At 40.1% G+C, this 25,952-nt stretch overlaps 1 protein-coding gene across 7 annotated transcripts in view; it reads left to right on the forward strand.

Moving 5' to 3' along the window:
• The window catches only part of DOCK4 (dedicator of cytokinesis 4), a 436,196-nt gene that overhangs the window by 390,903 nt on the left and 19,341 nt on the right, over nt 1–25,952 (forward strand). For all 7 annotated transcript variants that reach the window (XM_040472219.1, XM_040472215.1, XM_040472222.1 and 4 more), the window contains 6 exons: nt 4,822–4,970; nt 6,680–6,766; nt 8,545–8,649; nt 14,273–14,414; nt 15,817–15,983; nt 18,624–18,710. In XM_040472219.1, coding sequence (XP_040328153.1) covers nt 4,822–4,970; nt 6,680–6,766; nt 8,545–8,649; nt 14,273–14,414; nt 15,817–15,983; nt 18,624–18,710 — 737 coding nt within the window. The remainder of the gene's footprint in view (nt 1–4,821; nt 4,971–6,679; nt 6,767–8,544; nt 8,650–14,272; nt 14,415–15,816; nt 15,984–18,623; nt 18,711–25,952) is intronic.

The following is a 25,952-nucleotide window of genomic DNA, read 5'->3' on the forward strand; positions in this document are numbered from 1 at the left end:
GAGTTATTCTCTAGAGCAGGGGGGTGGGGGGCAGAAAACTACTGCAGACCAACCACCTGATTTTCTAAAGAAAGTTCTATTAGAACTCAGCCATACTCAGTTACTTGGATGTTGTCTGTGGCTGCTTATGTGCTACAAAAGGCAGAACTGAGTAGTTGCAACAAAGACCACGTGGCCTGCAAGCTAGATTATAAATTATTCGCTGTCTGGCCCTTTAACAATTTCACCAACCCTTTCTCTAGATGTAACTGTTTTCAATTGATGTCTTCTACAAAAAGCAAGTTTAAGCTCTTTACTCAAGGTCCATCGTAATAAAACCAACACCTGTCTATTCAGCCTCATTTTCCCATTTGTACATTCCTTGTCTTCATCCTTAAGGACATTTTCCTTTACCATCTTTTCCTGGAATTTTTTTCCTTTTCTTTTCCTCAGCCCCTCCATGCTCCACCACCCCTCTCCCATGGGCTGAGTTGATGATTCCAACTCTTTTCCCAGTGCATTTTTTTTTTTCAGATATCCATTAAAGCACTTATCACATTATTTTTATTAATAGTTATATAAGGTGTGTGCGTGTGTGTGTGTGTGTGTGTGTGTACGTACGTACCTAGATAGGTCGGTAAGTAGGTAGAGATATCCAGTTGAAAGGTGAATTCCTTGAGGACAGAGATGATGTTTTCTTCTTCTTAGTCTTCTCAGTTTAGTGTACAGCACTGTGAGGGTTAAAAAAATGCATCACCGATAAAAATACTCAGTTAAATTTAACACCTGCAGAGATTTTTCTTCTTCAGTATCAGTAATTCCTGAGTCACTGAGGAAGCCCCAGTCTTTCTTCACACAGATGTGCTGATGGTTTTGATTAAATAGACTAAGATTTTGCAGGTATGCTGTCAGAGAGTTTCAGTGACCATTTTTAGAGTAGTTAGTAGCCATATTTTGAGAGAAATGGTAAAGCTAGTTTTTATTAGCTATGAAAACCCCTAGTGGACTTGTTTTAAAGTCCATTTAAAAAAGAAATGAGGGAGGGAACTGAGGACAAGCTTTTCCAGCTATGTACTAGACATAGTTTGGTTCTCCAAAACAGAGTCCAGATCTGATTCTATTTTAGAAATGGGAAAATTGTTTTTCTTTAATTTGTTCACTCAACTTGCAGGTTTTATGTTCCCCGAAGTCATAAGAAGTCCTTTCCCCATGGAACATTTTATTCATCACTTCTCTGTGTTCATTTTTGTGTATCCTTGAAGAAAGTGAAAATAATGGGAAAACTTTTCTAACTTTTCTCTTTGTAAGATTCTGTTGAAATGGCCTAACCCTTTGCAGCCTTTTGTGACCATACTCTCCATTCCTAATTCATATCTAGTTTTCTCTTATGTTTTTTTGTCACATATGGTTGTCCTCACTGTATATTTGTCAAGGGGATGGCCCCTATTTAATTATGCAGTGATGCCTTTTGTTCAAAATTATAAATACATTTTAAAAGATCGCTGGAAATTTTAGATGTGATTCATTCTTCCCTCTTCAATGCATGATACTGTCTTCTAAAGATGCAGAAGAATAACTATATACCATATTACAATAAAACATCTACAGTTTGCTAATGTGTTTAAAATCAGCCTCAGTAGTCTCCTGTGTTGCTTATGCCTCAAAGGTATATACGTTTTCTTTCATGAAAATTTTCTATAGCTTCCTTTACACACACCATTTACCCCAGATAGACATCATCATTTTCCTGAAGCAGATTCCGAAACAGGTGTAATTTATTTTCACTTCTTTCCATGTCACCATTCAGTCATTTGTCAGCCTCTCCTGATGGCTTGCCAAACCTGCATGTATTCCGGGACTTCCCAGTGGCATACCCACACCTGATTTTCTGCCCATGCCCTGGACTGCCCCAGGGCAAGCATGATTTGGAAAGCAATTTAGGGACTAAAAAGCCATCATTGCCCACCCCTCCCCTGCTTTTAAATTTTTTTTATTGTGATAAAATGTAGGTAACATAAAATTTACCGTCTTTTTTAAAATAATTTTTTAAATGTTTTATTGTATTTGAGAGAGAGACAGACAGAGAGTGAGTTGGGGAGGGGCAGAGAGAGAGGGGGGCAGACAGAGGATCCATGGCAGGCTCCGCACTGACAGCAGTGAGCTCGATGTGGGGCTTGAAGTCACAAACCACAAGATCATGACCTGAGCCGAGGTTAGATGCTGAACCGACTGAGTCACTCAGGCGCCCCTAAAATTTTCCATCTTAACCATTTTGAAGTTTACAATCCAGTGGCATTAAGTATATTCCCATCTTTGTGCTGCCATCACCATTCTCTATCTCCAGACCTTTTTTGTTTGCACACACGGACACTTTGTAACCATTAAATAACTTCCATTTTCCCCTGCACCCCCTCCTCCCCCAGTCCCTGGCATCCACCATTCAACTTTCCATCTCTATGAATTTGACCTTCATTGCCCTTTAAGTCACTCCCCATGGACAGCTGAAAAGCTTCAACTGCGGGAACGGGTTCACTCGTTCCTTCTCATCCTTTTCACTATAAAAGGATTAATTGCAAGGGTATTTTTTGAATGCTCAGGTGTTGGGGAGACACAAAAGAAATATGAGAGACAAAGTGATAATTCCTGAGCTGTATATTAAGAGAAAATAGGAGTTATTCACCAGTGCAGGGGAAGAGCTTGAAGGAATAGTCTGTGAGGGACTGCAGGCATCAGTCCATGTGGCCAGTGAAGGGAACCATGGATGGTTGACATGATAGGAGCAAAGTGTGTAGACAGAGGAACAAAGACACACATAGGGCTTTCTTAGGTGCTTGGCGTTTATTATAAGGATAGGTGGGTGATTAAAGATGAGGAAATCATCTCAGGAAGTCTCAGAGAAAACTGGAAAGCTATTCAGATACAGCACAGATCTGACAATCATTATTATTATCATTCTTGTCCCATAAAAAAGCAGTCTTCCGTGGCAACCTACATTGTGTTGGTGATTCAGCTGTTTCTGCGTCTGCCAGTTAACCCACACCCTTTAGCTGGTGCTCTCTCTGTCCGTGTCACATTCAACTTCCACAAGAATGTGGCCAGTGCACATTAACAGAAGGTACCTCCATTCCTGTTTGGACAGCTTTCTTGTATGAGCTGACAGTTGGGTCAAGGGGCTCCAACCATGAAGGCTGGAGGCTTCCCAGGAGAAACAGTGGCAAGTTCCTTCTTACTTGTACTATGTGGAGGGACAATGGGAGATGTGAGCTGAGAGGCTGGGAGGGACCAGATCATGGCCAGCCTCCTCTGTGGCTTTCGGAGGCATACATTTATTGTTAGCTACTGACAGTTACTGGCTACTGTGTATCAGGGGAACCATGTGATCCTTCCCCTTAAAAAATCATATTGATAACAGTGTGCAAACTGAACAGAGAGGAATGTGATTCTTCGTTGGTCAGGAAAGCTTCTGCAGTCACCCCTGAAAGCCAGGAGACTGAGGTCACCAAAGATAATTAAAAAGAAAAAATGCCAGAGCCTATGCCTCACAGGACTTCCACATGTAAGAGGCAAAAGAAAAGTGATAGGGACCCAAGCCTTCCTTATTACAACTACATTTTACACACTGAGATGGCCAAGTCATAGTAGTAAGACCGCATGCTACTTTAGAGCTTTATGTGTAGTTACTCTTCAGGCAAATCAGTGAAGACCAATAATGACTATTGATACTGTGTTAAAAGTTACTATTACATCTTTTAAGAAACATACGGGGGTGGTAATTAAATTGATTAATAACATAAAGGTTTGTCCATTTTATTCAATTTAATAAATGAATTGGCTATTACAACGTTAGAGGGAAAGAATAGTTATCGTGGTCCTTCGCCAGTGACAGTGGAACCCCATCTGTTTGGTCATATTTAAGACTCATGAAGAGACCTGCAGAATGGCAAGTATTCTATTAAGTGCACTACCTGTCAACTGTTCTGAAGCCTACAGGTCACCGTTTTCATGTGTGTGTACAGAATATCACCCTTTACATGTTTTTTTCAAGAAATCCCATATAAAACGTGTAATGTCTTCAGTAGCCATTACTGAAGATTTGTGGGTCCAACTGGGGGTCATACCATATAACACATAACAGTCCTCTCTCTCTGTCTCTCTTGTGTCTCTCTCTGTCTCTATCTCTCTTACACACACACACACACACACACACACACACACACACACACACACTTCATACTAACACTTCTGCCCTTTCTAATCCCTCTTCTGTTGCTTGATTTTTTTTCTTCTTCTTTGCACTTAGCTCCTCTCTGGCTTCTTTGCCCTAAATTCTGCCAACACCCTGACCCTACCCTTGAACTCCATTTTCAAATTTTAAAGCCTTCTGTTATCAAGAAGAATTGAGTTACCATTTGTTGTTTCCTAAGCATGCCCTTTGAAAGATGCCCATGGTCTAACCCCAAGGGATTTGCCAGCGAACTTCCTTAGCAATCAAAGGCATGTCTATTTCTTTGAACCATCTCTAATAAGATTTTCTTAACCATTTTTATTAAGCCAGCAGCATACAGGCATTGCAGAAAAAAGGAGGGATAGGAAGAGAAGGCAAGAAAGAGAAAGAAGTGGGGGAGGGAATGAATACAGGGAGCCAAAAGAGGAAGTACAAATCTCTGATAATTCTATCTTCCAAGGGGAAGCCATCACCTTCTTTTGCATATATTCTGAACATTTTCTTCATTATCAGGAAATTCAGAAAATATTTTTTCCATTTTGTTCTGAACCAGCCCCATTCAAGGGGAAGTTGTTTGGGGCCCTGTTTCAATCATTGCCTTCCCACTTGGCTTGCAGAGGCTGCCTATACTCTCCTGTTATACGATGAGCTGTTGGAATGGTCTGACAGGCCCCTTCGGGAGTTCCTGACCTACCCCATGCAAACAGAATGGCAACGCAAGGAACACCTGCATCTTGCCATCATCCAGAACTTTGACCGAGGCAAAGTAAGTAGCCCTACCCACCTGTGGCCTCACCCAACGTGGTTGTGTTGCTGTCATGTTGCCTTTCGTTTCTAGTTTTCTGATGCCCACGTCCTCAAGCCAGGCACCCTCAAATTTTAATATGCATTGGAAACACCCAAGAGTTTGTTAACATGCAGTTTGTTAAGATTTCCAGGTCCCACCTCTAGACATTCTGATTAGGTATGTCTGGCCTGGGGCAGGGGATTTTGTAACTTTGACAAGGACTCAAGGAGATTCCAATGTGTACGAATTTGGGGCCATGCCTCGAGAAACACTGATCTGGAGGTTTTGACACCCAGGTATTTTATTCTCTAAAAAACCATGTTACCACCCCTCACCTGCCTTCCCAAATTGGTATGTGTTCTGCCCCATCCCACTTGTTTTGTTTAAAGAATTTTACGGCCTCCCATCGTATACTTAGAGATGCCATGGAAAACCTCACTGACCTAATGATGTCCTTTAGCACATCACCTCACTCCACCCCGTCTCCCTCTTCAAGGGCTTGCAGTAACCTTTAAAAAACACTTATGAATCTGACCACAGTTGTTTATTGACTTGAACATTTGGATGCTTTGGTGATACGTGTCTTAGATTTAAATCTGTCTTCCAAATTGCCAGGGTTAAACAGAAGACTAAAACACGGCTGTCATTCTTGTACAAAATATAATTGCATAATTTCATGCAAGGGAATTGCCTATCTTCCTATATCTTCTCTTTCCTATCTTCCTTTATTATTTATCTAAATATACTGACATATCATTTGTTACATTAATAGCAAGGAAATGCCTTTGTATCCTCCTTCATTGGAGTTTCCATCTGTAGGATAAGCTGTTATAAAATCTCTGTCCGCTTATCTTGGCCCTTCCAAGGGGTTTGTGCTAGATGTGGCGTTACAGACTGTGGCCCCTGGGTCAAATGGCTCACTTCCTATTTCTGTACCATCCACATTCTAAGAATTGCTTTTAAATTTTTAAGTGTTTGAAAAGTACCATAAGAAAAGGAATATCTGACAGGTGAAAATTACATGAAATTCACATTTCAGTGTCCATAGATGATTGTTTTATTAGAACACAGACAGGCTTATTCATCGTGGGTGCTTTCGTGCTTTAACAGTGGAGTTGAGTAGTTGTGAAAAAGACTGTATGGCCCACAAAGCCTGAATTATTTACTGTCTGGCCTTTTGCAGAAAGTTTGCTGACACTTGGACTAGACGAAAGAATTTTTGCTTTTCTGCTGGAAATTAACCAGCTGGGTTAGATCCTCACAATTTACAAGTGCAATTGAGCCAAGCAAGGAATCCAGCTTGCCAGCTGTGGATAATTGGGCCTTAGGGGTCAGTAGTAATTCCCTCCTTAGCACGGAGGGCCTATTTATTCATCTACTTGGCCATTGTGGAACTGTAGTTATTTCAAGATGATGACTCTGAAATGACACCAGAAAATGATTCTGCACCATATGTTAATGCCTGTTCTGGTGGATCATATTTTCTTACTTCCTAAAGAGTTTTAATAATTTGCATGTTAATTGCATGCTGTTTTCAAGCTTAAAGTTGCAGTGATACTATTAAAGGTAAGTTATAAAGATTAAGAAGTAAGGCTGGATGATCTGAAAGCAGTTACACCTTGACCTCTGGGTGGAAATAAGTAAATGTTGTGGGATCACGAGCATTTATATCATGTATTTGTCCACAGTGTTGGGAGAATGGCATCATCTTGTGCCGGAAGATTGCAGAGCAGTACGAAAGTTACTATGACTACAGAAACCTGAGCAAGATGAGGGTAAGGTGCCCGGATGCATCCTAACCAGGCTATGGCATCCTTTTTTGATTAGCTTTCCAGTATCCTTCTATGAAATTAACTTTGTGATCATCTCGACATGTCTTGCAGAAAGCTTTTTTAAGTCTTTCCTCTGAAACATACTCAGCTATTTATACAGAGAAATAGCAGATGCTTTTGATTAGTGCACAAAAGCAAGCCCTTGATCCATGCACAAACATCAGGTCTGAAATATACAATCAAATCCATGATTAATTCTTTTAGTTTACTGACGAAAATCTCCACACTGTTCAAGAGCTTCTCACTTGTACACGGATCTCTGTAACAATATACTATTGTTAGTCCCATAATCTGCACAGCAAAACAGTAGAAATGGCTAGCTGATCCATTTGTACATATTTGAGGGCTAAATTGTATAGGTGTCCACTCTAGCCTCAGCAATATGTTTTATTTGCTACACCTAAACCAAGGTCTTAGTACCCAAGAGCCCAAGGAGTTCAATATTCTGTGTCCGTGAACGAAATGTTTTGTCCCTTCTGTTCTTTTCCGATTCACACAGGTCCCTCTTGCACTGTTAAATCCTTATTCTTCAGAGTCATGAGTGTTTTGTGTCATCTTGTAACACCTCAGCTCTTCAGGGTTTCTAAAATAGGAAGTAGATTATGATGTTCCCTTTTAATTCTGAGGTAGCAGTTGAAGAGATGATATTGTAAACCTTTAACAGCCTGCAAAATCCCATACCCCACAAGTAACTCACTCAACCTGCAGAAACCGGCCCTGTACTACTGGTGTAGTATTTCATGTCGGTAGTTCATCACTATTTCTCCTAACATGAAGACCAAAGAGAAAAAACCTTGTTTTAACTTCAGTCCATCATGCTGGCTGGCTCTGGCAGGCACTGCAGTTTGATAGAAAAACGTCGCTGTGCTTCTCTTGGCATACTGTCCCTGTAACAGAAGCGAGGTTACAATGTTTACCCAGGAGAGCCCTTGGGTATCATAGTCACTGAGATTTTTATAAACCCAAAGCATTACACTTCATGCCAACTGCTCTTTGGGGTGCTGTTACTGGGGGGCAGAGGGAGGGGGGAAGTTTTCAAGTGCAATATTAGTCTTTCTCTATAAACCCTGGGGATGATAATATCATGGAAGGAAAACTATAAGCTTTATGTGCTTCATAGTTCCAACATTGTCAGAGACACACTTAAGAGCTTTCAGCCCAGACAGCACTTTGCACTATGGGTCTCCTTTGGTTTGGTTTATCCCTGTCCAACCTGTGCAAGGTTGCACCTTCCAAATGTCCTGAATTACTGTGACCAAGGAGAACCAGATCCACAGGTGAGTACATCCAGCATGAGAATTCTCTAGAATGGTTTGGCCTCTAGTAGTTCATTTTTTTTTTAATTCATGTCACTTGTTATTTAATTGTGAAGATAATATTTTCTTGATGGACCTTGTGCTTAGAAATTATTTTCTCTGGTGAGAACATGTAATAATATTTGATTCTTAAAAGCAGGGTCAGAAAGCTATAGCCTATGGGCCTTGCACAACTGAGGAGTTGTGATAGACCATATGGCCTGCAAAGCCTAGAATATTTATTCTTTGTCCATTTACAGCCTAAGTTTGCTGATCCCTGCCTTAAAGCATAAAAAGGGAGTGAAATCTTCTTTTCTGCAAACTATAGTGAAGTTCTCCTTTATATAGAAGAAACACCCTCTTTTATAAACAAGTAGAGCTGAAAGATGAGATAAAATTATTAGAACCTCTCCTTTGCTTTGCTAGATGATGGAAGCCTCTTTGTATGACAAAATCATGGACCAGCAACGTCTTGAACCAGAGTTCTTCAGAGTTGGATTTTATGGGAAAAAATTTCCATTTTTCTTAAGAGTAAGTTAATACACTATTTAATTTGCTTTTATACTTCCAATATAGATACCCCAGTCAAGAAAACCAAGATGTTAATGACATTTTGTCCTTTTAGGACCATAATGTCAGGAGATTTTTGTTTAACTTTTTAGTTTGTAGACAGTGTACTAAATCTAGACTACCTTGTTTTGAATAATTCACCAAATTATCAAACATTTCTTTGACTTTTCATCCTAAATTTCTAAGGTGACTATATTTTATGAGTAGTCTTTGCTAATTATAGTTGTTCCCCTGTGTGATTGACATTTACTGCTCTGTTTAGTCTGTGATTTCCACGTAGCTTGCACTAGAGAAAAATGGCGGGGCACTGCAGATGACCATAAACCCTGCAGTCCTATGTCCTCTAGAAACTCCCTCCAGAATCATGGGAAGAGCCCAGTTACCGCTTTTGTGAAAAGGGTAAATGTCACTCAACCAAGAGATTCCATTTATTGCTAGGATAAACTCTTTCCATCAAGGAAAATCTTCCAGATATTCCAAGATACCTAGTGGATCATAAAATATTTGACTCTATTCTTACCATGGTTCACATTGTGCCAAGTTGTATCTTACGTGCTTGAAGACTTGTTTAATACTTGAGTGCGTAACATGTACTCACTTACATAAAAACATTGGTTGGGAGAGGAAAGGTTCCTCCCCCAGGCAACTGAGAAGTATCTGGAATAATTTGTAGATTGAGTGGATTCATTACAAACTTTAAATCCTCGCATACAAATACTTTGGTATTTGTGTTGCCCTGAATCTTGCTTTAACTACCAGCACATGTGAATGAACATAGGCTAGGGGTACTTGAAGGATAATGGAGAGGAGAAAGATTGAATTTCATTGTTTGCTTAATAATCATTAACTTATCTGCCTTTTATAATCAAAGTTTTATATGTATTTATTTATTCATATATTTATATATAAAGTTTATATATATACGTAGACACCAAATAGAGATATAGGTATAGATTCCAAAATATCCAAGCACCACAGGCAAAAATTCATTTTAGTATTACATGGAACAAACATAGAAATGACAGGTTGATTGAAATGACCGGTTATTTTGGTGCCACGCAGACGCAAGTAAAATCTCCTTGTCGGGTTCAAAAGGAACCAACGTGATGGTGTACGTGGTCCAAAGGCTGACTCTGCAGATGGACCTACGGGCAGAGGAAAGCTTGATTCTGGATCAAAACCAGAGACAGGTTTAGAACACTTCCTGACTTTGAAAGACTGTTTTAAACATGGACATACTAGGCACAGGACTGTGATCAGCACCCCGCTGCCAAGTGCAGGTAGCCCGGATCCAGGTAGTGAGCAGAAGTGTGGACATTCTAGAATTGTGAGCAGTGCAGGGGCTGGAGACCCCACAGGAGGGTCCAGACATGACTCTGGTGCCACAGACCCCCTTCTTCTCTCAGCTCAAAATCAAGTGAAGTAAAAGATTACATTTTCTTCCACATCCTACTCAGGGCTAATCAATCCATTACATACAGTGGGTACAGAGTTTACAGATCATAATATTTTAGATGGCCTTCAAAAGTGTTTTCATTTCTTTTAAAGATCAGAAGGGAGAAATGACCTGTTTTCGTGGAAGAAAATGTTGTATATTAAATTGTATATTATACATTAGATTATTAGGTATATATTTGTCCTCATACCAAATCAGTCTCTCAGTATGATTTTTGATACTGTTTTATAGAGAAAGAGGCCCACAAAAGTCATATTGTGACCCTGATCAAATTCTGAGTGCAGATAGCAAGTACACTCAATGTGTATCTAGTAAATAAAACTGTGATAAATAAAAGCGTAAAGTTTTTAAAAAAATAGAAGTAGTTTAGGAGCCACAATTTTAAAAGGACTTTAGCAAATTAGAATACTGAATTGGCTAATAGAATAAATTTTGTTAGGAAGTTAATTAGAATAAACCAACCTATGTTATTAGTCTTTTCAAAACAGCTTTTCTTGGAGCACCTGGGTGGCTCAGTCACTTGAGCGCAGGTCATGATCTCACAGGTCGTGAGTTCAAGCCCCACATCGGGCTCTGTGCTGACAGCTCAGAGCCAGGAGCCTGTTTTGGATTCTGTGTCTCCCTCTCTCTCTACCACTTGCCCACTTGTACTTCTGTGCCTGTCTCTCAAAAATAAATAAGGACTTTAAAAAAAATTTTTTTTTTAAAAAACAAAACAAGGGGCGCCTGGGTGGCGCAGTCGGTTAAGCGTCCGACTTCAGCCAGGTCACGATCTCGCAGTCCGTGAGTTCGAGCCCCGCGTCAGGCTCTGGGCTGATGGCTCGGAGCCTGGAGCCTGTTTCCGATTCTGTGTCTCCCTCTCTCTCTGCCCCTCCCCCGTTCATGCTCTGTCTCTCTCTGTCCCAAAAAATAAATAAACGTTGAAAAAAAAATTAAAAAACAAAACAAAAAAACAGGTTTTCTTGGTATAGATGATATTTTCTTCAAAATGAAAGAGAAGGGTTACCCTCTATTGGTTTCTAAAAGGCACCACACCCTTCAGAATCATGGGGCTGGACCTCTTTTTAGGAAATCAGATTCCAGTCTGTCTTTCAATTTAAAAACATGCAAACTTCAACATTAAAAATTTCCTCTTCATGGGGGTGCCTGGGTGGCTCAGTTGGTTAAGCATCCAACTTTGGCTCATGTCATGATCTCATGGTTCATGAGTTTGAGCCCTGCGTCGGGCTCTGTGCTGACAGCATGGAGCCTGGAGCCTACTTTGGATTCTGTGTCTCCCTGTCTCTCTACCCCTCTCTCACTCATGGTCTGTCTGTCTGTCTGTCTGTCTTTCTCTCTCTCTCTCCCTCTCAAAAATAAATAAACATTAAAAAAATTTTTTACATAAATAAAAATTTCCTCTTTGTGATCATTTTCAAGATAATTTTTCAAGTTGAAATAAGTTAATACATTTATATAAGTGTACGATTTAAGTAGTTTTTACCCTCTTGGAAAATGGGTTCTTTATTGACAATTTCTTTATGCACAGTATATCTCTGCATAGTGATTTGGAAAGAATAACTGAGATCAAGGATGAGAGAGACATTTGCTTTTCATTGTATGTCCTGTACTGTTTGGGATTTTTTTTTCCTTTTTTTTTTTAACCATTGGTGTGTATTTCCTTTTCAAAAGAAAAAGACAATGAAAAAAAAATTTTTTTAAGTATTAACAAAGGTAACCTAGCAATTCGACTCCTGGGTATATACTCAAGAGAAAATATATGTCTACACAAAGACCTATACACAAATGTTCATAGCAGCATTATTCATTATTGCATGAAAGTGGAAGCAGCCCAAACGTCTGTTAGCCTATAGATAGAAAAACATACGGTATATTCATACAATGGAATATTGAGCAGTAAGAAGGGAATAAAGCACTGTTACATGGTACAAAGTGGTTCAGCCGCTTTGTAGCATATATTAAGTAGAAGAAGCCAGTCACAAAACACTACATGTTGTATGATTCCATTTATATGAAATGTCCAGAATAGGCAAATCCACAGAAACAGAAAGTAGATTAGTGGTTGCCAGGGGCTGGGGTGGGGGATAGGGGTGCAGGGGCAGAGGAAACAAGGAGTGACTGCTAATGGATATGAGTTTCTCTACAAGGTAATGAAAATGTTCTCAAATTCAACAGTGGTGATAGTTGCTCTGTGCATATACTAAAAACCTTCAAAAGGGTGTATTTTATGGTATGTGAACTATATCTCAAAGCTGTGATGAAAAAAGTATTGATCGGAGAAATGTTTAATTCTTTTTTATTTCCTGACAACTCCAATATCAGCTGCCAAGTTTATTTTTATTTCAGAATGACTTTTTAACACTATTAAATGATTATATGCTTAGAATAACCCGATTTTACAACCTGCTCTAAGATTTAAGCATTGCTTTAAAAATGTTGCAGTTATTAGAACAGTCAGATACTTACTTTGGGACTTCTGTAATATGCAGGAATATATATCATATATATAGTCTTATTTTATCAAGCAAATTTATTATCTTTTGAATAGAATTAAAAAAAAAATAGTATCAGAAAGTATACTTTGTTTTATCTAGAAAGTTTTAAATATGGGATTGTTAGTGCGGGGGGGAGGGGGAGTCCTGATTTCTAGGTAGTCTGTCTTAGCCTGTATTACCAAAGGATTGTGATTTATTTGGAGGTTTGTGAAGAATTGTGGCAGGTTTTCAGAGCCCATTCCCTGCTCTTTTTTCTGCTTGCCTCCACCTGCCTTTTCTCAGCTGCAACCCTGAGCCCCCTGCCCCCTGCCCCCTGGTTTCTGACTTCTTCCAGGTGACTCAGAGTTCTTCCTTAGGGCATTTGTGTAATTATAAGAATCTCTGAGAACCTTGGGCCTTAGCTCCCCAAGACCATGAACCATGCCCTCTTTCTCTTAAAGATCTTTAGGGCATGTCACCTACAACCTTTCGTGGTCCCCATAGCTGCCAGGAGTTTTTTCTGGATGTGTCAGCCATGTTCAGTGGAGACAGAGCTCAGGCCTTGGTCTCACACCTGAGTTTGAATCTAATACACATGGCCAAAGTACATAAAGATCTTGATCCGTGGTTCCCAATTATAAAATGGGGCAGGATGTGGGAATGACCCCCTCACGTTTGTTGGGGTTAAATAAGATATATGCAGAGTACCTAGTCAGTGACTGTTTTCAACAGTTGTAACTTCATTATTATTCACCTGTCAGGAAGAGTTCCTCATATCTAACCCGACTTCAAAGGTGCTTTCCAGAAACCTGCCCATCTTTCCAGCTCTTTAGACTACCTCAAGGATAACCTTCACCATTTTTTGCCTGAATGAGAGACAGTCCCAGCCCACAGAGTGCTTCTATATCTTGTAAAAGAAAACAAACAAAAAACAAAACAAAACAAAACAAAATAACGTCCAATATTTAGCAAGGCCCTAAAAATCCTAAGTCTTATCTTGGGCCAGTTAACAAGACTCTCGGCTACAGGAAGCCAAGGCCAGTTTGTTACGGCAGGGAAGTTTCTCATTCTGGCCCTGCTGAGAGCAGGAATACAGACGGTGATAGTCTTCCTTTTTTCCACGTAGGAATCCAGTGTTGAGGATCCGGTGTTGATCTCTGTGGCCTTTATTAAAAAAATGCATTAACACGCATTTTTGTAGATTGCATTTACTTTCTTTTCCTCCAAATTGAGAATTCACCCACCAAACTCTGATATCCAGCTTATCAAAAAAAAAAAACAAAAAAAAAAAAACAAAAAAAACTTTAACACATGTGCTCATTAGCATTCAGAGAGAACATGATTGCTTTGTTTTGTACTTCCGTGCTCTGAGAATCAGATGCCTCTTTGCACCTCATGCACACAAGCTTGGCACATACTACTGAGTCTTATCAAAAGCAGTAGAAAGTGAAGCTCATGATCCTTGCCCTGCATTTTTCATATCTGGGCAAATTTTTCAGACTGTGTCAGTGTTTTAGATTTGTTGTTGTTGTGACAGTCTATTGATGTGAGGCATATGCTCCCTTACTGCCAGTGCCCTATTTTTTGGCTTCTCTCTGTAATTAATGCACTCGATTATATGGCTCTAATTTCTTTTTTTTAATTTCTCCTGCAGAATAAGGAGTTTGTGTGTCGAGGGCATGACTACGAAAGGCTGGAGGCCTTCCAACAGAGAATGCTGAATGAGTTCCCCCACGCCATCGCCATGCAGCACGCCAACCAGCCTGATGAGACCATCTTCCAGGCGGAAGCTCAGTGTATCCACACCTAGGAGGGGCTGCAGTGAGTGCAGTTAGAGCCGCTGGCCGTTAGCCGCAGCGCATTTTCGTGCAAGGCTGTTCAGCCTCTGGCCCCCTCTGCCATAGCCATGTTCTCACTCTCTCTCCTTCTCATCACCTTGATGTCAGCTTAGCTCCTTCTGAACAGAATGTTCTGGTTATTATCACAATGTCAGTTGAAAGGAAATCCCTTAAGGATTCTGGTAAAGAATTTTTTCCTTTCAATTAAAACTTTTCTGTGTCTCAAACCTGCTTTTAAAGCTCCTTTTAGTGATCTCCCTTAGAATAATTTTTCTCCAACATATCCTGTGGAAACTGCTTCAGTTCGAGGAAATGATAGTGTTATATTTACTGGCACATATCATTCACCCCCTTTTCCTGTGATACTTTTATCCTGGAAGGAAGGAAACAAGGTACCTTAGTGTCTTTGGGGGAACTCTTAGCCATGGCATCCTGGACAGCCTTTAGTGATGGCTGTGTAATTGAAACTCCCGTTGTCTAAATACAAGCAATCCAAATGAAATTACACAGGCATTAGAGACAAAGGGAATTCACCCCAGCACTCCTGTGTGATGGCTTCTGTCTTCCTGAAACTTATGTTCATAAAGAAGACAAGAAACTCCCACTGATAATTATGGATACCATTTCAAAGTAGAAAATAAAATGCAATAGAAGCAAGAAATTCCAAAAGGGAAAAGATTTTGCTGTCCTTCTTAGGATGAAAAGAGAAGAAGGTGTAAAACATACACGTAAATATGATACCCCTCTAATGTAATTTTTTAAATATCAACTACACCAACAACACTCTGCTTATCTGTAGAAGATTTGGGAGAGTGATAGCTTAAGTGTGGGAACGCTGGAGACACGGAGCATCACACAGGTAAATATAAATCACTGTCACAACGGGTTCCTGTCTTTGGTCATGGTTGCATGGGTATTTATACGTTATTTTACAAACAAATTAAGAGGGGACATGCATAGACTAAGGATAAGAGTGTCTCTTAAACAAGGATTACAGTTAATGTAATTCTAAGTACCTAAGATCCAAGCCATAGCCACTCACCCCCACCAAAAAAAAAAAAAAAAAAAAAAAAGAAAGAAAACAAACAAATCAGTGATAAATAAATTCACAAGTTATAGACATTTTAAACAGATACTTTGTCAGAATCACCTACCTAAAACTAGTTCAAGGCCTGCAGTTTGAGAAATGATTTGTTGTCAACTGAGTTCTTGGCACCTTCCTAGCAATTTTTAAAATGATTCCGAACCAATGGAAACACCAGATTGTTACCCATCCTCTTCTCTCTGCCACAGCTCAGCTCAAGCCAGATTTCCACCGAGTTTGCCAAGTTGGGTTTCCTCCTTGACTTTTTAATCCTAGATTTACAGATATATGCTGTTACTCCCATTCCGGAGAGCCAGGAGGTCCTGCAGAGAGAGGGTGTTCCGGACAACATCAAAAGTTTCTATAAAGTGAATCATATCTGGAAATTCCGCTATGACAGACCATTTCACAAGGGCACCAAAGATAAAGAGAATGAATTCAAGGTATCGTGCAGTTCTATTACATGTGGTTTCCTGTGAGAATCTTGGGACAAGCCGCTCGATAAATATTTACTCAGAATAGAGTCAGGTGATAGAACCAGAAGGGAGGAGAAATCATTTAGTCTTGTTGATCTCAAATTCTTCTGTGTATCAGATTGAGTCAGAAATCAGAGTCAGGAATCCTGACTCAGTAGGTCTGAGAGGAAGCCCTGGAAGCAGCTTTTTTTGTGACCGTGCCGGTAGTCCTCAGACCAGCCTCGGAGATGTCATGATTGAGCTCAGCCCTCTCATTCATTCCTACGGAACCAACTGTGGGGACCTCAGAATATTTATTCTGAGATACCACAGACCACAGTGAGTGAAGAATGCTTAATCAATAGGGGAAAAGAAGATTCGGAGACTGGGAGCAGCAGGAAATTTCTATGTGATCCTCTGCTTTTTCTTGTTAGAATGATGTGTCCTTAGGACTTGTGAGAAGACACACAGGATAAAAGCAAACCATAGACTCCTTGCATGTGCCAGTCCGTTGTGAGTAGTTGCAATATGCCTTACCGTCCAGAGCTCCCTCTGGCTGTCTCTCAGCTCCACAGGGGGAAAGGGGCAGGATGGTCCCACAGACACATTATAGTCTCCTCTTTCCTTGACACTGACAAGGCAAGACCAGATAGATCTCTGTTAGTCACTATTTCCCCCCATACAAAGAATGCAAAACAAACCTATTATTGTGGGTTATTTGGCTTGGCTTCTTTCATCACAGAGTGTCTCTTTAAGCTGGGAAACATTCTCCTGATACTGTTAGCAATGACTGTCTGATGTTAATTCCCCTTGTGGCCTCTGCCTAAGTGCCAGTTCTCAGTGTGCCCAGCAGTAGCTCCAGGAATTAGGCATGGCCATTCTGCAGTGTTATGATGGCCCTCAACACAGCCGTCCTCTGTGCAAAGAGGTCTGATGGCTTAAATATCAAGGCAAAGAAACTATGGGAAGACAGAACTGGGAGGTTCCTGAAAAGATCCATGAGCATTTTCTAGTCCTTTTGGATACTTCAATTTTTGTTAGCGTCTCCCCAAACCAATTAGTGATCGTTGGTTTATGCTATGGTTTTCACTGCAGTTGTTTACACTGAACAAGTCAGAGATCCACTGGAGTCAGGCAGCTGACTTGCTCAGAGTCACGTTCTCATTACCCATACACCCTACACCTTCTGGTATCTTCTCCTTTGCATTTTCTGCTGCACCACCTTTCCTCATGGCTATCACTTTAAGTATTTATCCGTGGTATAGCAGTCCTCCTAGAAAACGATGATAAATCTGGCTCCTGCTTCCTGTGCCGACAGCCCTTGGCATCTGGCTCCAAACTGCCCCTCCGGAAGCCTCATCTGCGCCACAGCCCGCCCACTCACCCTCCTCTCAGCTCCCGCAACATTGAACTTCTCTTCTTCATCTCCTGCCATGCCCTTTTCGCAAGCAATCGGGGCCTCAGCGCAGGCTGCTTCCTGCTGCCTGCAGCGCTCCCCCCCTTCCTCCGCCTGGCAAACTCCTACTCACTCTTCAGCATTCCACTCACGTGTCACCTCCTCTGAAAAGTGCTGTCCTCCTCCCACAGAATGAGGTGCCTGCCTCCTTCCTTCTGCTTCCCCCAGCACTTCCAGCATGCCTTTCTCTTTGCCCTGAGCCCTTCCATACCTGCTTACCTCCTTGTCACTACCAGAAGGCTTCCAGCCACTGTCACAGGGACTCTGCCCAGTCGGTTTCAGTAGATCTTGGCTGACACGAATAAATCCTCCTGTTTTTTGTTGTTGAATACGTGGCATTCTTTCAGGGATTTTGTAAAGTATATCATTCTCTTGAGAATATACTTTGTTTAAATAAGAAAAATGAGGCATGGGTACAGAAACATGGTTGACGAAGGTGAAATCTGTCATCCAACAGCTGCTCTTATCAAGGCGGCCATGCCTTCACGTGTCATGGGGATGCTCTTCCTGACCAGGGGAAGCCTCCGCTCTTTAAATACAGATCCTCTTGGGTGGTGGCAGTTCAAACGTGCATGAGGAAGTGTGGCACAGTGAGGAAGTCAGAAGTTCTAGTAGGTGGGGTCTGTGCTGGCTCTACAGGTGACTGGAATATACCTCTGAGCAGGTCACGTTGCCTCCTTGATGCTTAGCGTCTTCATCTTTAAAATAGAAAGATGGAGCTCCATGATTCCTCCTGGGCCTTTCCTCCTTTGGGATGTTGTTATTCTGATCCTGTGTTGACTAGCTGATACTATTACCCCTTCCAGATAGAAATGACAAGCCCCAAGACCTGAAGGAGTGAAGAGAGTTTAAATTGGAATTTGAAAGAAATTGCAAAGGAAATAATGGGATGGCCTGTTACTCTATTTTAAGCTTGTTGTCTGAAGTAGATCACTTATTGCACACAGGAAAAAGTGTCAGACAACATAGAATGGAATTATTAACCTAGCTTCAGCTATACCTTACATGGTAACTTCTTGAGTGTGAAGGGATTGCCCACGTGCTAGAATGAATACTAAGGAAAAGCTTCCAGAAATCAGCAAACCTGACCAAATTGATGGCAAACATTAGTCATAGCTCAGTAACTAGAAAGGAGGGACACTTGGGGATTTAATTTGTTTTGTATTCCGTAGAGTCTCTGGGTGGAGAGAACATCATTATACTTGGTGCAGAGTTTACCTGGAATTTCCCGCTGGTTTGAAGTGGAAAAGCGTGAAGTGGTAAGGATCAGAGCTTATTCTCAAGTACTTTCCCATCACAGTTGCTCACTGGGAGTCCCGCCATATGTCAGTTGCTTCTGCTGTTGACTCCAAGTCCATGGAAGCACATGTAAGTTAGTGAATGTTTATGGTATTGACCGCTGTGACCAAGGCTTTAGGGGAACATTACTGTTTTCCTAGTCTGGCCGGTTGGAGGGATTCCCCAAAAAACAACTGCGACTGCAGCATGTAAACAACTCAGGCCCTCGAGTTAGGGGAGCTGGTATTTGAACTACTGCAGGCTAGTGGGGAGGGGTTCTCTACCTTATCTTATTTAATCACCAGACCCAAACTATGAGGTATGTATTTCTATCCCTATTTTTACAGGTCTTAACAAGAAGTTAAAAGCCTTTGCCAGAGGTCTCATGTTAAGATGTTGGAAAAGGATAGACTCAAACCCAGATATTCCTGCCTCAAAAGCCAGTTACATCCAACTCTTTTAGCTCAGTTTCCTTACAGGCAGCCTGAGGCTAGTACAGAGCCCCAGCACTGTATCTGATGCACTGGAAGTCCGTGCTGTTACCTTTGGCAGTAGAACAGAGGCTGCTGAATTGGTCTCACTGAGCAGTCCTGGATGAACACCAGCTAGAGACCCTTGGGTGTCATTATAGAACCTGGAAACTGCAGCACCCGGGTCCCCTTCAGGTTGTAAACCATGCCCCAGCTCCAGCCCCCAGTTCTGGGTGCTGACAGCAGCTACGTCCAGGGTGAAACCTCACCCTGCTGCCTGTGCTGTTCTTCAGGCTGGCTGAGCCTTGATGGCAGCCCTGCACCCAAGCAGCGTCCCTTCTCCCTCCTTTGGGACGTCTGTCCTGGCTGAGGCCAGCCCTCTGGTGGCCGGAGTCCTCTAGCTGATAGAAGACGTGGCAGTTGTGAAGACATCATTTAACCCCTTTCTTAGGTAACAGGCTCATTCCGTCAGTGGGTAAATAAAAGCAGCTTTTGCCCAAATGGTCTTCCAAGAATGCCTCGTCCTGCCTGAAATCTCAATAAGCATTGAAACCACTCAGCTTATCATGCTCATTGAAGCTAAGGATGTAGTGGCATTTTCCTTTTACAGTGCTAAAAATTTCATATGGCTTCCTAGACAAATGGAACTTAGTTTATCAGACTGCCTCAGTGCTGTTGTATTCTTGTAGGTTCTGAGTCCAGGGTCCCCACTGATGTACCTTGGTGCCTTCCATAGAAGAGGAGAGGTCGCCCAACAGTGTCAGAAAGTCTTAGCCTTATGCTTCCCGCTGAATGGCATGGGCCCAACCCACATCGCTGTTCTTAGTCATCTACCCTGCATGAATGATTCAGAGAGCCATTTCAGCTACTTACTACGCAGAGGGTTAAATCCTCTGAGGTCTCACCAGTGGCCCTAACCTTTGAAGTATTACCCCCTCACACACACACACACACACACACACACACACACACACACACACACTACTCATAGAAAGTACCATGCTGATAATGATTAAAGAAGCATTACTAAGCACAACCTTTCAAACATCAGCTGCTTACTTTATTAGAATATATAATTTTACATTCTGTCAAACAGAACAAATTTAATTGGGCTACTTTGTTCTCTGAACACAGCCCACTCATGACAACCTTATGTCTTTCTCTTGTTCCCACTGCCTGGTATGTCCTCACCCTCTATTAAAGTTGCTGGTTTACTACTTTACTTTAATTCATAGTGTATGAGGCCCTTGAGATCAGAGGCAGTAGGTACTAAATACATATATGCCAACCTGAACTGAAATTCCTTATGTACGTTGTCAAAATCTGAAAGATTCTGAAAAACCAAAAGGTGTTGTCATAAGTTCAGCTCCCAAACTCAATTGGTAATAAACCTAACCTGATCTGCTGTTAGGACCATTTACGATCTTTATTTCACATAGTATGAATATTCATATGTTTTAATCCAGAAATATTAAGGCATTGGTTAAAAATAATCTTCCCGGACCCTGCTTGAGGGTTACGTAATAAACTATCTGTGCCTTATATTATGTTTCTAAAATCTGAAATTTTCTGAATTGTGAACCATCTGGTGCCAAAGGTTTCTGATGGGATTGTGGGCCTTTATTCTCTAACCCATAGCCCCAGAGTTTATTATCCCATTCTTGCAAAGATAGCAAAGCCTTTGAAGTACTGTTTTCTCAGTAATTGTTTTTATTGTTTTGAGAACAAATAAAAAAATAGGTACTTCCCCCATTAATAAGTAAGCTCATTTAAAAATTTTTAAACAAGATAAACCACAAAAGAAATTTGTGATGACTTTTTAAACTCCAACTAAAGATAATGAGAATATTTTCACACCTCACATTATATCCGTCAGAAAATCACGTGGCTCTCCTTTCAAAATATATGTGGAATCCAGCCACTCTTCACCAGCCCCTACTCATAGCGCCATCTAGTGTCTGATTTCTGCAGTAGTGTCTTAAGTGGTCACATGCTTCTACCCTAACCCCTTGCAGTCACTTCTGTGTACAGCATCCGGTGTCCCTTTTAAATTTAAGTTGTATCATACAAAAATAAATACATAACAAACCTGATGTACCCATCATTGTACTTAAACATCTGTCAAAAAGGCCAATTTTGTCTCATCAGCTCCATCCTCTTTTACACTGGATTATTTTGAAGTAAATGTGACATCATATCATCTCATCTATAAATAATTCAGTATGTATATTAACAAAAAGACATAACCACAATAACGAAAAAACATAACCACAATATCATACGTTATCCCGTCTTAAAAAATGAACAGTAATTCCTTGACGTAAAATAACCAGCGTTTACACTTCACCAAGAGTCTGTTTCTTTTATGAGTTTTTGTTTATTTGTTGTCTTTTGTTGTTTGAATTCAGATCCACATCAGGGCCATACATCGCACTTGGCTGAAATGTCTCCTAAGGTCTCTTTTGATTTATAGGTTCTCCCTGAATTGCTCTTTTTCCCCTTGCAATTTGCAGCCTGCAAACCAGTGGGGTAATTTAACATGTTTCTTTGCCCCTATATTTTTTGTAAATTGGCAGTTAGATCTAGAAACTTGATAAGATGCTGTTGTTATTATTGGTTTTTGTTTATTTATTTATTTTTTTGCAAGAGTACTTCCTAGGTGGTGTTATGCTTCTGGTTGTCTCTTTTTTGTTGTTACATTGGAAGCCACTGATGATCATGGCCCCAGCCTACTGAGTGTCGCAAAATGGTAAAATACTTTATCACTCCTTTTTTGTTTATTCATTGGAACACTTCTGTGATGAGAAACATTCCCTCATCAACTATGTGATTACCCTGAGGTATAGCAAAGGAAGGATGACACCCTACAGAAGCGACCAGAGAAGTTTTTTGTTTGGTTGGCTTTGTTTTATGTATCATTCGTAACTCGTGGATTTAAGCATACTGGGTTTTGTTTTGTTTTTTTTAACTCATTGTAATTGTTACTCTTACTGATTTTCAAGTTGTTCCATTTTGCCCATTGGGAACTTCTTCAAATTGACTTTTGAGTCTTTTTTACAGTATCCAAGTATTCGTTGTTACTGAGCTAACACATAGGACTGGATTGTCAAATCAGATGTGGGAATCAGCATCAAGCTTTACTAATAACTTTAAGGCAATCAAGAGGCTCATATGAAGCAGAGAGACATCTGAGACCTCAGGCCTTGGCCTCAAGGTCCTTCTTTTCTCACATCAATAGTAATTTGGAACAGATGGAGTCTCTAAGTGAAATTCACGGGATCCCTCATACACAGGGTACATTTAAATTATGAAATTCACATTATGAAATACTCCATTTTATACTGCAGACAGTTATAAAACTTACCTGGGACATTATGTAGGGAATCCTATATCATGGCTTATCAGTTTTATTACTGAAAGCAATCCTTAGCTGGGGACACAGATACCATCTCCTCCTTCTGGCAATTAGTCTTGGACTGTTTACTTGAAGGTTCAGTTGACAAGGGGATAAGACCAGATCACCTGCCTTCCTTTCTGTTCCCCAAGGATATTCCTTCATTAGAGACAGTGAATGAATCACAGGCCAGCTGCTTTACTGCCTTCCTCCCAGCCGCCTTCCTGGCTTACTGGGATAACTAGGTTCTCCATTTCTCCAATGACTCCTGTTTCTTTTTGGTGGTAAACAGCATTTAAAGATCACAATCCAGGGACAAGAGGAAAATAATCTTTCAATGAATGTTTTTTACACATTGTTTTTCACATACTTCTTTTGACCATCTCCTTGGAATAATTTCCCTAGAAATGAATTGGTCTATCAAAGAGTCCACAATTTAACCTTTGATTCATGGGCCAACAATGGCATGTATCAACTTCTGTCTTGTCTGGTGGGGATAACTGTTCTTGAGAATACCCATTTTCCCACCATCCTCTCCAACATTGGGGGTTATGTTATTTTAATCTTTCCTAATAATAAACCAAAAATGATCATACTAGGGTTTGTTTGGGTTTTGGGGGTTTTTTTGGCATTTGTTGAATGCAAGTGAAGATGATATTTTTTCATATATTTATTTCCTCTTTCTATTTATTTTGTGAATTATAGCCTTTGGTTTTCTTCAGTATTTGAGAAATAACAATAATTTATCAGGAATATATATGGAAATATTTCCCCAAGTTACTGTTTGTCTTTTGCCTGGGCTTGTTGCAATTTGTTTTTGGATTTTTTCGTATTAATAGCATTTGAACTTCTAAAGATGAGCATGAATTTTTTTTCCCATTGGCCAAAACACAATATTTTTCATCTTAACCATTTTTAAGCATACAGTACAATAGTGTTAACTACGTGTGCATTATTATGCAACAGATCAGTTTTATCTTGCAAAACTAAAACTCTATCCATTGAATATTTCCCCTTTCTCCCCTCCCCAGCCCCTAGCAACCAGTGTTCCATTTTCTAAGATGTCTGACTTTTTACCTTTTAGTCCATCAGAATTCTCAGACTTTTCCTTTATGATTTAGGTTTTATGATTATAAAACAAAGGCTTATTGTCCTAGACAATAAATACTTATTTACCAGCACTCTGTAAAGAAACACAACATTGCCAATAGCACCCTAGAAGGTTCCCATGTATTCCTTCACAGTCACAAGTCACTCACTTTCCATTACAGGTCACCACTATCCTCACTTACTTGGTATCCATTCCCTTCCTTGGTTGGTCACCTAAGTTTATGATTCTCTAAAACAAGTCAGTTTAGTTTAGCCTGGTTTTGAACTTGATGTAACAGTATCATAGTGTATATATTCTCTTGTAACTTGTTTCTGTCACTCAGTATTATTTGTCACAGTGTTATTACATGTGACTGAAGTTTGTTTTCACTGCTGCATACTCTTCCATTGTGTGAACATACCACAATATGTTTATGCATTCTCTTATCAATGGACATAGGGATTTTGGAGACACTTATGACAATTTTTGTACATTTCTTCACACACATGTACATACATCTCTTACTTTTTTTCTCAAACATACGCTTGCATAGAATTGCGAGACCATAAAATATAATAAAGATATCTTTAACTTTAGTGTTTAATGCCAAACTGTTCTCCAAAGCGATTGAAACAATTTGAACTTCCAACAGCAGAAATTGAGAGATTCTAGTACTCTCATTCTCACCCTCATTTGCTATTGTCATATTTATTTTTGCCATTTTGGTGAATGGTCAGTACTATATGATTGTGGTACTGTTTTTCACTTTTTTGATCACAAATGAGGTTCAACACCTTTTCATATATTTATTGACCACTTGGTCTTCTTCCTTTGTAAATATATAGTGCCTGTTTAAGTCTTTTGCCTATTTTTACTGGGTTGTTTGCCTCTTCCTTATTGGTTTATAAGAGTTCTATATATATTCTGAACAGGTATACTTACATCATTTTGATGTTTTTATTAATGCTTCCAAAAAATGTACTTTGAGATCAGAGTCACTTCTTACTCATTTTCGTATAATTCTCCTGATGCTCCTCATCGCACATTAGTGGTCAGAAATGAGATATAATTCCCCAATCCCTGCCCAAAAGACCTGAGTAAGATCTTACTGTAAGTTGAAGGGAGTTCTTCCCTAACTCATGGATTGTGCAAGAACAAACTGCTGTTGGGTCTGACTGATTGTAGGTGGGTTGTGGCATGGTGTATCGAAGGCTATTGAATGCAACTTAAAATGCTTAATAAAAGTCTTTATTCTTTTATTATAAAAAAAAGAGTTCTATATATATTCTGGACAGAGGCTCTTTGATGGTTTTCTAGGTTATAAATACCTTCTACTTTCTGGCTTTCCTGTCTAGTCTCTCTTGATGAATGTATAATATTAATTTTTACATTGTCAAATTATTCTCATACTTTGCAGTGTTGTTTGATGATGATGTAAGTGAACTTTAAAAGTCCAGTTTGTTTCCTTAACTGAAAAAAAGACCACAATATTTAAATGTGTTTATTGTAAGATTGAATTACTTTATAGCTAAGAGCTTGGCAGACCTTCTCTTCAAAGACAATGTCAATGACAATAATGGCTCCAATGTTAAATATTTGAAGAACATTTTCATCATTTTCAGTTCGGTCCCCCATATAAGCTAGAATTTTTAAGTCATTATAATTCTTTTGGCTCTCCTTCAAAAAATAGATCCTGCAGCATATATGATTAACTTATTTTCTATAACTCCCAACTGAGTACCATCCTGTGCCACCTTATGGTGCTGTTATATATGCATATGGGGTCCATATGGGCATATGTCCCATCTTCCCAACTGGGTTGAAAGCGTCTTGACATCAGAGGATTTGTAAATGCATCTTTGTATCCCCTGTGGTGCTTTGCATTAAGTAAGCATTTAGAAATGTGATAATAATATGCAGGGCCCCTGAATATTTAGCCCTTCAGGAGAAAAGATAAGTGAGTTTTAACAGGCATGAGATGCTTAGATTTTCTTTGCGGGTTACATTGATTGTTGCAGTGCTAATATGGGATTGATGATTGCTGATTATCCAAATCACATTTCAACCAATCAGTATAATCACCTTCACTTTCCAGACCTTCAAATGAACAGCTAATTTGTCTTCCACATCCTGTCTGTTCTACTGTATGGCCCCTGGTAGAGATATTGATGGGAGCCGAGGGGGAGCACAAATCATTCAGAACATGGATGATCTACTTTCTTCTTGAATGTCACAAAATCCAATATATATTTATGCCCATTTGCTTCTC

This window comes from Herpailurus yagouaroundi, unplaced genomic scaffold (genome assembly GCF_014898765.1).
Source record: "Herpailurus yagouaroundi ecotype Mexico unplaced genomic scaffold, PumYag 100, whole genome shotgun sequence".
Classification (NCBI taxonomy): Eukaryota; Metazoa; Chordata; class Mammalia; order Carnivora; family Felidae; genus Herpailurus; species Herpailurus yagouaroundi.